This window comes from Polypterus senegalus, chromosome 13 (genome assembly GCF_016835505.1).
Source record: "Polypterus senegalus isolate Bchr_013 chromosome 13, ASM1683550v1, whole genome shotgun sequence".
In the NCBI taxonomy this organism is placed as follows: domain Eukaryota; kingdom Metazoa; phylum Chordata; class Cladistia; order Polypteriformes; family Polypteridae; genus Polypterus; species Polypterus senegalus.
Genome location: NC_053166.1, coordinates 104,704,914 through 104,719,738, shown reverse-complemented (window position 1 = coordinate 104,719,738; position 14,825 = coordinate 104,704,914). Strand labels below are relative to the sequence as shown.

Here is a 14,825-nt window from a genome sequence, read left to right as displayed (position 1 = left end):
AAAAAATGGAATAAAACTCAAAATCTTTATAATAGCTTTTATTTCCATACACGCAAATGCAATGGGAACAGTACATTCTATTTTAAATTAAAACATGAAGAAAAATGTATCAAATTTGTGTTATTCCTTTAGAGAAAGTGATGAAAAGGGAATATTAGGCTGTTCAAAAACAGCAGTGTCTGCATTCTTCTTTACAAACTCAAACATTCACTGTATAAACTGAAAAATGTTTCAAGATTTTGCTTTCCTTTGAATCAATGAACTAATATTTAGTTGTATAACCACAATTTCTGAGAACTGCTGCACATCTGTGTTGCATGGAGTCGACCAACTTCTGCTACCTGTAAAAAGGTATTCTAGCCCAGGATGATTGGACTACATTCAACAACTCTTCTGCATTTGTTTGGTTTTGCCTCAGAAGCAGCATTTTTGATGTCATCCCACAAGTTTTCTAGTGCATTAAGGTCTGGGGATTGGGCTGGCCACTCCATAACATCAATCTTGTTGGTCTGGAAACAAGATGTTGCTCATTTACTGGTGTGTTTGGGGTCGTTGTCTTATTACAATACCCATTTCAAGGACATCTCCTCTTCGGCATAAGGCAACATGACCTCTTCAAGTATTCTGAGGTATTCAAACTGATCCATGATTCCTGGTAGGCGATAAATAGGCTTGACACCACAGTATGAGAAACATCCCTGTATCATGATGCTTTTGCCACCATGATTCACTGTCTTCACAGTGTACTGTGGCTTGAAATCAGTATTGGGGGTCATCTGACAAACTATCTGTGGCCTTTAGTCCCAAAAAGAACAGTCTTGCTTTCATTAGTCTATAAAATGTTACAGCATTTCTCTTTAGTGTGTTCTTTGGCAAACTGTAACCTCTTCAGCATGTCTTTTTTTCAACAATGGGACTTTGCGGGGGGCTTCTTGCTGATAGCATGGCTTCACATAGGTGTCTTCTAATTGTAACAGTACTCACAGGTAACTTTAGACCTTTGATCTTCCTGGAGCTGATCATTGGCTGAGTCTTTGCCATTTTGGCTATTCTTCTATCCATTCAAATAGAAGTTTTCTGTTTTCTTCCACATCTTTCAGGTTCTTCATGTCGTCAGTTCACACACTTCTCGATGGTCTGTGATTTTTCGGGTGATTTTCTATGTAATAAACTGTTATAGCGTAATAACTGTAATAGCATAAGTAACAGCGTAATGAAAATTGCATAATTATATCTGGCCCACCCTATACATCAGACGTGCTGAGGACGGGTGCCTTCCTGCTGTGATAGCTGTACAGGGCTTTGCAGAAGAACTCATCTTAACCTTTTGTCTTCACCCTTCAAGAATGTCTCTGAAACACAAATCTGATGCAAGTGCTGGTAATACAGTAAAGAAGGGAAAAAACATCACCATTGAAAATAAAGTAGAAATAATAAAAAGGTTGGAAAGAGGTGAAACTCCATCATTCATTGGCAGGGCACTTGGTTACAGTCAGTCAACAATAGCATTTATTAAAATAATGTACCTGATCCGACTTACATACAAATTCAACTTAAGTACAAACCTACAGTCCCTATCTCGTACGTAACCCGGGGACTGCCTGTATATCATTTTTAAAGTAGGTAGATCATTTCAACCTGGTTATTTTAAAAGTAGTTCACAAGCTGAAAAAGTGTGGGCACCCCTGATGTACAACATTTGCTGCCTTTCTTCCGTAAATAAGGGCCGTAATTGACACCTGTTTTTTCAAAGAATGAATGACCTCACTAATTGAACTCCACACTACTATTTTTTGAACAGCCTAATATTCCCTTTTCTTCACTTCCTGTCAAGGAATAGCACCGTCTTGATAAATCTTTCATCTTTCATAACACAAATTTGATACATTTTTCTTCATGTTTTGATTTGGAATAGGATGTGCACTGTTCCTAATGCATTTGCATGTATGGAAATAAAAGCTGTTATAAGGATTTTGAGCTTTATTCACATTTTTAAACACACTGCCATTATTTTGAACACAACTGTAAGTCCAACACTATTACATGTGTTGCAGTTGATGTTCTTGGGAACCATGATTTTATAATCTTTTTTACAGAGTTCCCTCAAATCTTTTATGACAATAGTTGCTTTTTAATCGATGATAGTAGGATTTTATGTTTTATTATTTTTTTTAATTAAGCAGTAGCTTAGGCTATGAGATGTTTTGTAGATGAGAAACAGCATAAAATGTTTCTACAGGTCTTTAAATACTCTGTTAGTGTTCTGATGGAAACTACTTCCAATTTACAGGCTATCAGCTCTACCTGGCCGCAAGAACAGGACCCTTTGATGTGGCATAAATGGACTTATATCTGACTATAATTAACCACCAGCACCTACATAAATACAAAACTAAAACACCAATATGAACATCTGAAAACTATTGCAAGCAAACAAACCTAATTCAGCTTACTCTGGCTTTCTAATCTCTGCAGTACCCATCTTTCAAAACCTCAAAACTTCAGTCATTCAAGTCATTGGGCTGATCTGCAGAGCACTGGCCAAATGAAAAGAAGGTTACATTATGATATAGTAACAAATATATTTGAGAAATACTATGAAAGGTTCGCAAAATCACCTTGTTTCTTGGTGTGGAATCATTTCCATGTAGACCACACATCAAGCTGCTATGCATAATTTGTGAAAGGCAGCTTGCATACTGCAATAATGCATCTTCTGCTTGTCTATATACCCAGCAAAGACAAGGGGATAAAAATCCCTCTGTAATAACTCATGCTGAATTTAGACTCTTTTACCAGACTTGGGAGTTTTGAATTCTGGTTGTAAAAGAGTGGGCAGAACAAATGCTGGGATAGATTCAGTGTGACAGTGTTATATTCAACTGTGATGGCAGGATGCATAAATCTCAGGTGGCGAAGCACAGAAGATTGTATTATGGTAAAAGTACCAGCTGCCTTTTGCAAATTATTACTTACATTTCTGATGGGGATTCAATGTGGAAATGATTCTACACCAGAGATCAAGGTCTCTTGCATGATCATTTCATATCTCGAAATTGTTTGCCAAATCAGTGTATAAATAATGGATGTAATGCATAATAGACTTCTCTTTCTGGATAATCCTGAGAATGAAACTGGGTCCACATTTTGTGCAGTCTACGAAAAGCAACCACTTTAGCTAGTCAAGCCAAAGGATGGCACAATCAGGGCATGTGATGAATTGGGTATCTGACTAAGATGGCACTGCTTCTTCATAGTAAGCTCATTCCATTTCATCTCTGCTCATATTGTTTATCATATGTAGCATTCCACCTGCTCCATTCCACTCCACCATTGAGTATCTGGTGTTTCACACAGCTTCCATGAATTCTATTGTCAGTGCATAATATGCAAAATAATATCTTCAGTGCCAACTGGCAAACCTGCAACAGTCAACAAAGCAAACCATAATAGATAGGGGTTGGTGCACTGGACTCTGAGTTTTTCCACAAAAAAAAAAAAATAAAAAAAATACCACCCTGTGTCCAACTTACTCAACTAAGAAAACTGGACATGAGTTTTACTTATTGTGCCAAGCAGATGTGTGTTGCAGTGCAGCAGTCCATTAGTCAGCGAAATCACTGTGAAGAAGCTGTCTGTTGTTATGGTTCTGTCTTTGTCCAGAAAAGGCTCAATAAGCTTTATGACCACTTTGACCTCTTTGCATTTCTCAAAAAAACGTTGCCAGATGTCTGAGATTGCAGAAAATCTGTCATTTTTCACATGTCCTGCACTGGTGTCTTTGTTGTCAAAGCACAAATGCCGCATGGTAGCCTGATAGCAGTCATGGGACACTGTATCTGTGATTGCTGGTACAACAAATAGTTCTCAGCAGGCATCAATCACAGCACCAACTGTGGTCATTGCTGCTCTTGTAAAAAGAATGGACATAGATGCCATAAACTCAGAGAGTGAACGTCACTAGCACCATACAACTGTATAATAAATAAACAAGCGCTAGCTTTTACAAGTAGCCAAAATTTACACTGGAAGTTACAGACTCAAATCAAATGTATGTTTTTATTATATTACAGTAATAATAATAGCAGCTCACTACTTAAAATGTGGAGCACCCGGCCTTGGAACTGGAACTTTTGGGTTATACGGCAGCAGTTCTTACCCTTTACACCATTCAAGAATACATATCAACTTCCTGTCAATTGACATTTGAGCTTGGGTTTTTAACTCATTGACTGCAACATGAAAATCAAATGATTTTTTTTCTTTGGTTATACTCTTGAATTAAAGCACACATGTTTACTTGATATTTGGACTAAAGTCTTCACACATTATACACTCCACGTCATTATTAGTATAACAAAAGTTTCTGTTTTAGCTATGTGTTCAGCAGTTCCTGTCATTCTACACTTGCAGACACGGAACACACAAGAAATGTATGTATTCCAAATAATGATACATTATTTACCCTATACAACTCAAGGCACCTCACTCCCAGATAAAGAGACCTGAGGTCTGAGAATTTTGTGATGGACTTAACTCCAGCAGTGGAACAGTGGGGATGGGATAGCAGGCTGCTTGCGCTGATCGGCACATTTGCAAAACAAAAGACGCTAATTTAGAGGTGCAAAGGAATTTAAGGTGGCCCGTTATTATGAGTTTTTTGTAGGCTTTAGGGATTCTAGTGTTAAATCTAAATATCTCTACTAAATAGTAAATGACCAACTTAAATGCTAAATGTCCAGCTTAAAGTGGCAAAATATATTTAAATGTTAAATATCCAACTTAAATGGTTAAATGTCACAGTTGATTGCTAAACACCAACTTAAATGGAAAGATTACTTTTGCCAGGTACATTTTCTATATAAATGGCAAATGTCTTATGCTAAAGTTGCATGTGGTGCCTAAATATAATGTTAGTTTTAATCTTAATAATCAAACCGGAAACTGAGAAATAAAGTCTAAATAGCAAAATTAAATTCAAATTTAAACTGCCATATGCAAACTGAAATTGCTTAAACCTTCACTGAAGTCAAATTTACACTGTATGCATTTTCTGACTGGCACATAAGTATGTTGTTGGGCTGTTCAGTCATATGGGCAGCACTATATACTGTTATACTGTTTTATATTGCGGTTAGAAAATTAATGTTGATTCAATAAATGGAGCATTTCTTTTCAGCCAGTATAAACACTAGTCAGCCTGTGATGCAAATGTAGCCTGCCCACCCCATAACAGCAAATTGATGCTTACTGCATTTAATAAAAGAGTCATTCATTAAAAGCATTTGCTTTTCTCTCAAAGGGATGGTAAAATTAATATTAAGTTAAGACAGCACAGCAACAGACTAATGCACCAATCAGGGCTGATGTCTGCCTTAACTGATCATGAGCAGCTTCATGCAATATTTTTCTTAGTTTGAACCTTCCCTTAGTTTCTCAAGTTTGCTACCAATATCCTGCTTAACTGGTGGTGCAAACAGTACTGCACACATTTTGTGTCAATGCGAATCTTAGTACAGACTGACAGTACAGTGAGGAATGGGGATCTTTTTTTTTAACACTAGAATTACCAGAGCCTACGAAAAAACTTGTAGATCCGGTCCACCTTAAATCCGTTCACACCTCTCTGTCAGCATCTTTTGTCCTGTAAATGTGCCAATAAAGCCAAGCAGCCTGGTATCCCATACCCCACCTCCGCAGAACATGCACAATGTTCTCCCAGCTCATGCCTTGATTGATTATATGGAAGTGAAATGCTGGAGTTTTAGAGTGGAAATAATACAGTCATGGCCGAAATTATTGGCACCCCTGGAATTTGCCCAGAAAATTGTTGCAATTCCAAATGTTTTGGTATACACATGTTTATTTCCTTTATGTGCATTGGAACAACAAAAACAGAGAAAATAAGCCAAATCTGACATCATGTCACACAGAACTCCAAAAATCGGCCAGACAAAATTATTGGCACCTTTTCAAAATTGTGGGTAAATCGTTTTATTTCAAGCATATGATGCTTGTTTGAACTCACCTGTGGCAGGAAACAGGTGCTGGCAACATAGCAATCATGCCTGAAGCCAGTTAAAATGGAGAAAAGTTGACTCAACCTTTCTGTTGTGTGTCTGAGTGTGCCACACTAAACATGGAGAACAGAAAGAAGAGCAGAGAATTGTCTGAGGACTTGAGAACAAAAATTGTGGAAAATATCAACAATCTCAAGGCTACAAAGTCCATCTCCAGAGATCTTCATGTTCTTTTGTCCACTGTGTGCAGCATAATCAAGAAGTTCACAACACATGGCACTGTAGCTAATCTTCCTGGACATGGACGGAACAGAAAAATTAATAAAAGACTGCAATGAAGGAAAGTCGAATGGTGAATAAACTTGCCAGTGTCCACATAACAGCGCTAGCATAAATTCACACACGATCTGACGCTGTTTGTTTTCAAATAATATTGCATTAGTGCGATGATGTTTTCTGATTGATACTATTCAGGTCATAAAATGATTTCTTCAAAATGTCACATATATTGTCTCTGTCTTTCAGGTGTGTAACAGAAACCACAACATAGAGAGAAGTGTGTACAATGCAACAGGTACACATGTCATAAATGTAGTAAGGACGGTCCTTGCGTGTATGTGTTTGAACTGTTAACATTTGAATTTGATGATTGCATATAGCGCTGAATTGACCTCTCTGTACTATTGTTTCCTCTGCATGTGCTGGTGTACAAAAGAAACACCACCATACAGCAACATGGACACTGGCAAGATCGGGGAAAAAAAAAACACGCGAAACACTCAGTCACTGATTACAACTGCAAGATATTATGCAAATGAATATGAATAATATGAATAATGTTGCATCCATGCCACAATGTTTTCCAAATGTACTATATAGGTTTGCCCTGTGTTGGCTGGGATTGGCTCCGGCAGAATGACCCTGTAGTTAGGATATAGTGGGTTGGATAATGTATGGATGGACTATAAAGGTCATAAAATGAATAATTCCAAATATCACATATACCTATGTCTCTGTTTTTTTTTTGACATCATAGACCATAAGGTACATACTAATTCAATGTGAGCAGGAACACTCAATAAAACTGAATACAAAAAAATAAAGTGATGGTGAGATACGAAGAAGGCAGATTCACCAGCGTTTGTGTGTCAGATTTTATCCCTCTAGATCAGAGAAGGTCCAGTTCCATTACCTGAAAACACCACTCACATCTACAGTTACTCCCAGTTTAAAATAAAAACTAACAGCGTCAGATCCCTGGGTGGGGGGACGGTAGTATGTATTGTGATCGTGACTGAGAAAATAAAAGTGATAAAATAAAAGGTAACTTTTACAAGTCCTATAAATGTACAGTGTTTGTTACAGACGCAACCCAAATGTATGTGTGTACTGTATAATATTGACAATAAGAGCAGCTCACTACTGAAAACAGCAAATATAGGAAGCATTCGGGATTCAACCGGGGTATCTTGATTACAAGTCAGCAAATCTTACCGCTACGCCATGGAAGCTGTTGTCTTATCCTTGAACCTTTTGTGAAAGTGTTTATTTAAACTTTGGACTTCAGGCCTCACACATTATATAGTTTATGCCAACATTTTGTCATTTACTACTAAATATGAAAATGTTTCTGTTTTAACAATGTGTTTACAGAGATTATTGTAGAAATGGAACACACATAAAATGCATGTGTTCCAAATAACAATCTATTATTTCCACTCTAAAACTCCAGCACTTCACTCACAGATAATCAATCAAGGCATAAGCTGGGAGAACATTGTACACATTCTGCGGTGGTGGGGAATGAGATACCAGGCTGCTTGCTGCTTGTCTTAATTGGCACATTTACAGGACAAAAGACGCTGACAGAGAGGTGCGAACAGATTTAAGGTGGGCAGGATCTACGAGTTTTTTCGTAGGCTCTGGTAATTCTAGTGTTAAAGGGGTGCCAACATGTGAAATGCTCATTGAATCAGAGCTCTAACTGCCTAAAGTTTTGACCTATAGATTTTACAAAATGCCTTGACAGTTTTGATTGAAATTTTGTGATGGTACAGAAAAAATGAAATTAGCGAACCGATGTTTAAGTCAATATTACAGATGACAAAAGTAACAAATGTAACAATTTCTGATGTGGCCATACACTAAGGTAAAATAACGTTAATGCCTGCTAAACAATATGTTTCATATGAAGATCTTTCTTCCCTGTAAAAAGTAAAAATGAACATAAACTCTCTATTTTAACCTTGAACAAAGCAGTCCAAATGCGTGCCTCTATAAAAATGACAGGTTATGGTTGCCTCCACTCCTTTTACGACTTTCATCAATCAAAACAATAGCCCACAAGCTATTTCTGCTCTCATTAGAGAAAACTGAAAGTTCAGTGCAGCATTCCCAATAGAAGTTCCTGCAACATCAATCATATTATTCCTTCTGTCCTTGGAACAATTTCTTGGAATGGACTTGTCATCACCAATAATATACTTTGTACTTAATATCAAGCCTTCAGTGCATTCCACAAAAATCACTACTACATTATACTAAATTTTAGACTATTTGTGGAAGGGCTACATGCCCAAGTTGCTAAGAAGTTGCTAAGAGTAGATAGGCTAGAATTTAGATTTCCTCGTCTTGCCCGGTGTCATTTACTCAATACATTCATTCATACTTTACCATTTAGTTTGTAAAATTTAAAATACTAAAGCAGGGGTTTTAAATTCATTTCCTGGAAAGCTACAGTGGCAGCAATGCTGCTAATAGAATATACTTTTGATATGCGTCTTCAGTGACTGCAGACGTTAAAATGGAAATGAGATGCTTGCAATGACTCAAGAAAAAGTGAAAAGAAGATGACATGCCACACTACTATAAAGTTGTGTACTGTTTTAGCATAATGGCAAACACATGACAGTCTCATTATGGATAGGGGTAGCTTCAATTTACATGTGCCATTGGTCATGTTTAAAAACTGTACAAGGTGGGTGTCTCTTCCACAACTTACTTGGGGGCTGCCTCTGTATATGCATTTCCAGTCATGTTAAATGTGGCTCTCCCTAAAGAAAATGATCCAGTGCTGAATAAGAATAACAATAAAGTGGCTTTTGTGATTAATATATGGAAAAAAAATGTGAAAATAAATTATGCATTTAAAAAAATCTTTTTTTATTTTCAGAAATATATAATTTTATGCATAATTTAGAAACTAAAACTTAAACAAAAATTAGTGCCATTATGAGCAAAACTGCACATGAATAACATGTATAATATGAGTACTTTCAGCAAATAAACCATTAAGCAAAAGTGTGTCAAGAAACACTATCAGAGCTCCTCTATAGCAACAGCAGTACCAAAGTCCAAAATTCTTTCTTTTTACATATTTTTTTCTTTTTGGTCATAATGGTGTGAATTCAGACCATAGTGTGTGTGTGTGTGTGTATATATATATATATATATATATATATATATATATATATATATATATACATACACACACACAGTATATTCATCTATTGTAAGTAGTGCTGGGCGGTATGACCAAAATTCTATATCACGGTATTTTTTCAAAATTGTACCGGTTTCACGATATTCAATGGTATTTGTTTTTCCCCATGCATGAGTTAACCACATTTTCCACTGCAATTAGACTGACTAAGAATAACCTACTCCACTGTCATGAGAATTGTACATTGTACAAAAAACATTTTAATGTGCACACAAGTATTAATACAGGTTTGCATGGCCCCATAAAGTGATAGTTTTCAAGTTTTTCATTTTTAAATCCAGTTTGCCTTGTCCGTCTCCATGGGTGCGATTGCACGACTGCCGGGAGTTGATGAGGTGATTGGGGAGAGACGCACCTGATCGTTCTCAATTGCTTCATCTGCTTACTGCGGCATGTGAATAAGGTGCTGTGCCCATGGATATGTATATTTATGGGCTGGCAGGATAGGGGGAAGGAAAGAAGAAAAGATAGAACACAAGAAGGTTAAAGAAGGGAAGCGGCAGTCATGGGAGATGATCCAGACACCTGGAAGGTGAAGGCAGCACAAGCTGGGGCTCCGTGAGGGAGCACAAGCTGAGGCAATCTAGGGGCTGGTTCACCCCATTGACTACGCGCGTAGAGTGGGGTGAGTGAAATGTAAGACCTCCTAATGGATCGGAGGAGCGAGTGAGTGAGCTCGAAGGAGGTGTGCTGACCTCGAACAGTCTGGCGGTAGCCAAGACAGGGGTGGCGGAAAGCAGTCTCTGCTGCAAAGGCTCCACCAGCAACGCCAGTGAAGGGTGAGCCGTGGAGACAGAAGGTGGTGTGCTGCGATCGGGCGAGGAGAGAGACTGCATTTTAACGGATTTATTTACTATGGATTTTATCCACACGTTTCACTGGTTTTATGGATTTGCTATTTATTTGGGTACTGTATTTTTCTGAACACTGCACAATGGACACTTTTGGTTTTACTTTTGACTGTTTTTAACAAAAGCTTCAATGAGATTTTCAGCTCATCTTGGTTTATGCCCTTTCAGACATTTTAAGACTACAATGAACAGCAGGAGTAGAAAAGAAAAGAGCAAATAAATATCTGTTTTCCAGTATAGTGTATTGGTTTTTAACAAGCGTGCTACACTAACAGTGTGTAGCAAGCACAAATGCATCATGTCTCAAATACCATAATGTTCATGCTGCATTTTATTAGCTAAATCAACAAAGGTAACGGCCCCTCTGCAACATTTGTATAACAAAAAATGAACACAGTAAATAATCAGCGCACAGTAAACACCATTCAAAAGATACTAACTTTCTGGTTACAAGCTGAAAGGCCATGTTTTTCCAGAGTGCAGTCCTAATGCTATGGCGATTTCACAGTGACCTTGTTTAAGTTAACATGCGTGTGTGTGTTAGTATACTCTAAAATTAACTGGGTTCAAAGTCAATTTTTTCTCTCAGACATGCACCTGAAGCTAGCCTTGTTATGGAAAAAGTGAATTAAAAAATAGAATGATTGATGTTGTAATATTTAGGGTAACAATAAATTACTTTGGACATAATATTAATTTCAGATCCAAAATTCCTATACTCGTATTTAAACTACCAAGAATATCTTACATCCGGCATATTCAAATGATGGCCCACAGGCCATATATGGCCCAAAAGCAACCTCAGAGTGGCCCTGCCTATGTTCCTGCTAGAAACGCAGAGAAAAACAAATATAAAACATATAAACTTAATTACTAATAGTAAAGTAAAACACAATTACTAAGCAATGTTACAAATATATTCACAGATATAAAAAAAAATTAAACAAGTAAAAATATAGATCAATTGATTTACTTTCCAACACCTCCATGTCTTTTGTTTAATTTGAAGAAAAAATGTGGTGAAATAGAAAAAATCCAAAACGTATGATTGTTTTCAAAGTTGTTGAATCTTGGGCAAGAATCAGAAGTCTACTTAAAGAAACAATTGGTGCCTAAAGGTTTGCAAACAGGGCTGGTCTGACAACACAGTGGTGCTATACAAAAATGGCCAGAGCAGACTGTAATTCCTAAAGAGGCACAGGTCTTTTGATGCATGCAGCAAGCTGCTGGAAATGTTTTACCAGACTGTAGTATCCAGTGTATTGTTCAAAGCTGTGGTCTCCTGGGAAAGTAACTTGAGTTCACATGACTCAAAATGCCTGAACAAAATTACCGGGAAAGTCTGTTTTATTACAGGGCTGACCCTAGACACACTGGAAGCTTTTGTGGAAAAGAGAATGGTGGCAAAATTGGATGTCATCATGAAAAAAATCCCCCATTCCCTCCAGGAGGTGCTCTCTAAGAGCAATTTTAGCCAAAGACTTATTCCTCCATGGAAGTGGCGTAGCCAGCTTGCTGAAGGCCCCTGTGCAGCACTCTGAGGTAGGCCCCTCCTGTCTAGCATAACTCTTAGTAATTTATTCACAACTAGATCCTAGGAACCGGCCTGGCAGTGGCATCCACGTCACTATCACATACTGGTGACAAACAAACCAGCTCTCTAAATGAAATTTGTAATAACTTTTTAAATCGCTTTATTACAGCAGCTGTAAGTTAGCAAAAATAAAATAAATTGTGGAAAGGAAATGTGGGAGGTGTTGGGTAGTAGTACTAGTACATACATCTATGTAAAATGTGGAACCGCTTACTTTTCCAAGACAACTTTGTGAAAGAAGATTATTAAAATATAATGTAAGCTACAAAGTAGAAACAGTTCTGTGATCTATAATGAAGCAATTTCAGTTTGTAACAAATTAAAAAGACAACACCGGCTGAAAGGACATTAATACACAATCAACCTGTTTTACACAAGTTCTGAGAAAATGGACATCATAAACTGGTCACGCTCACAAATCCTCATGGTAGTGACACTAATACACAGTTAAAACAGTTGAACTTTTAAAGCTTACAGAAGTGGAACTGACTGACAAGCCACAAATCATATTATTCTAATATCACTAATACCTTCAAATACTCACTTGTGTGTGAAAAAGTATAAACAATGTTTGACACGTCAAGCTGTCTGGCATACTCGTTTTCGATTGAGAGTACAGTGAAGCCATTAAGTCTCTCTTGCCATGTGGTGCTTATGAGGTAATTTTAGATGGGTTTTAACTTGGAGAACGATTTATCACTTGCAGCAACTGTCACTGGTATAGTCAGCAGTAACATGTAAGCCGTGCAAATGTCACTGAAAGTAGATAATGGTACACAGTGATCTATCAGCAACAGTTCAGCTACTTCGAAAACGATCGACTTGGTTGAAAGGATGGATTGAAGACATGCATGTAATAAAAACGATTGAGCTGTTGGTGCTATAGCTTTTAACGGCATACAATTCATCGTCAGCCATCAAGGTCAGAGCTGATGGTAACAAGACATTGAACATTGACGCATTGAGACTGTGAAACCGCTGTTTTAGTTAAGTTATTAAAATTAAAAAAAAATCTATATGGCCCAGAGTGGGTCCCCCAAGCTTGTAGGCCATTGCTATGCCAGTGCTCCACGGCAAACTAAGAAGAGCCTTTTGGGATCTTTTCTTCCCATTGCTATCAGATAATTCAATGCTCCCTCCCAACATTCTAGACTACATGTTTGTAATTTTTAAAATCAGTTGCATTCATTTTGATATTTCTGCACAATGCACATCTATTTTTTATTTACCTATGTATCTACATATCGACTGATTGTATTTTTTGTCCTGTGAGTCTGTATCTTTGTTTTTATGTTTCTGCTGTTGTATACATCTACATTTGTCTCTGGGATTAACAAACTTTATCTAATCTAATTACAACAGACAGACAGGCATCCATACATACATACAGTGGTGTGAAAAACTATTTGCCCCCTTCCTGATTTCTTATTCTTTTGCATGTTTGTCACACAAAATGTTTCTGACCATCAAACACATTTAACCATTAGTCGAATATAACACAAGTAAACACAAAATGCAGTTTTTAAATGATGGTTTTTATTATTTAGGGAGAAAAAAAATCCAAACCTACATGGCCCTGTGTGAAAAGTAATTGCCCCTTGTTAAAAATAACCTAACTGTGGTGTATCACACCTGAGTTCAATTTCCGTAGCCACCCCCAGGCCTGATTACTGCCACACCTGTTTCAATCAAGAAATCACTTAAATAGGAGCTGCCTGACACAGAGAAGTAAACCAAAAGCACCTCAAAAGCTAGACATCATGCCAAGATCCAAAGAAATTCAGGAACAAATGAGAACAGAAGTAATTGAGATCTATCAGTCTGGTAAAGGTTATAAAGCCATTTCTAAAGCTTTGGGACTCCAGCGAACCACAGTGAGAGCCATTATCCACAAATGGCAAAAACATGGAACAGTGGTGAACCTTCCCAGGAGTGGCCGGCCGACCAAAATTACCCCAAGGCGCAGAGCGACTCATCCGAGAGGTCACAAAAGACCCCAGGACAACGTCTAAAGAACTGCAGGCCTCACTTGCCTCAATTAAGGTCAGTGTTCACGACTCCACCATAAGAAAGAGACTGGGCAAAAACGGCCTGCATGGCAGATTTCCAAGACACAAACCACTGTTAAGCAAAAAGAAAATTAGGGCTCGTCTCAATTTTGCTAAGAAACATCTCAATGATTGCCAAGACTTTTGGGAAAATACCTTGTGGACTGATGAGACAAAAGTTGAACTTTTGGAAGGCAAATGTCCCGTTACATCTGGCGTAAAAGGAACACAGCATTTCAGAAAAAGAACATCATACCAACAGTAAAATATGGTGGTGGTAGTGTGATGGTCTTTGGTTGTTTTGCTGCTTCAGGACCTGGAAGGCTTGCTGTGATAGATGGAACCATGAATTCTTCTGTCTACCAAAAAATCCTGAAGGAGAATGTCCGGCCATCTGTTCGTCAACTCAAGCTGAAGCGATCTTGGGTGCTGCAACAGGACAATGACCCAAAACACACCAGCAAATCCACCTCTGAATGGCTGAAGAAAAACAAAATGAAGACTTTGGAGTGGCCTAGTCAAAGTCCTGACCTGAATCCAATTGAGATGCTATGGCATGACCTTAAAAAGGTGGTTCATGCTAGAAAACCCTCAAATAAAGCTGAATTACAACAATTCTGCAAAGATGAGTGGGCCAAAATTCCTCCAGAGCGCTGTAAAAGACTCATTGCAAGTTATAAGCGCTTGATTGCAGTTATTGCTGCTAAGGGTGGCCCAACCAGTTATTAGGTTCCGGGGGCAATTACTTTTTCACACAGGGCCATGTAGGTTTGGATTTTTTCTCCTAAATAATAAAACCATCATTTAAAA

At 37.8% G+C, this 14,825-nt stretch overlaps 2 protein-coding genes across 3 annotated transcripts in view; one reads left to right on the top strand and one right to left on the bottom strand.

The window, feature by feature from the left end:
- LOC120542179 (neurotrophin-4-like) overlaps window positions 1–14,825 on the bottom strand; it is a 164,142-nt gene that overhangs the window by 29,595 nt on the left and 119,722 nt on the right. The gene's annotated exons all lie outside the window — the stretch shown is intronic.
- si:ch211-234p6.5 (pleckstrin homology domain-containing family A member 4) overlaps window positions 1–14,825 on the top strand; it is a 249,934-nt gene that overhangs the window by 210,466 nt on the left and 24,643 nt on the right. The window contains exon 22 of one of the 2 annotated variants that reach the window (XM_039774440.1): window positions 2,291–2,442. The exons of the other annotated variant lie outside the window; for it this stretch is intronic. Within the exon in view, the coding sequence (XP_039630374.1) occupies window positions 2,291–2,330 (40 nt within the window). The 3' untranslated portion in view covers window positions 2,331–2,442. Of the gene's footprint in view, window positions 1–2,290; window positions 2,443–14,825 lie in introns of those variants that run through there. 2 annotated transcript variants of the gene reach the window in all.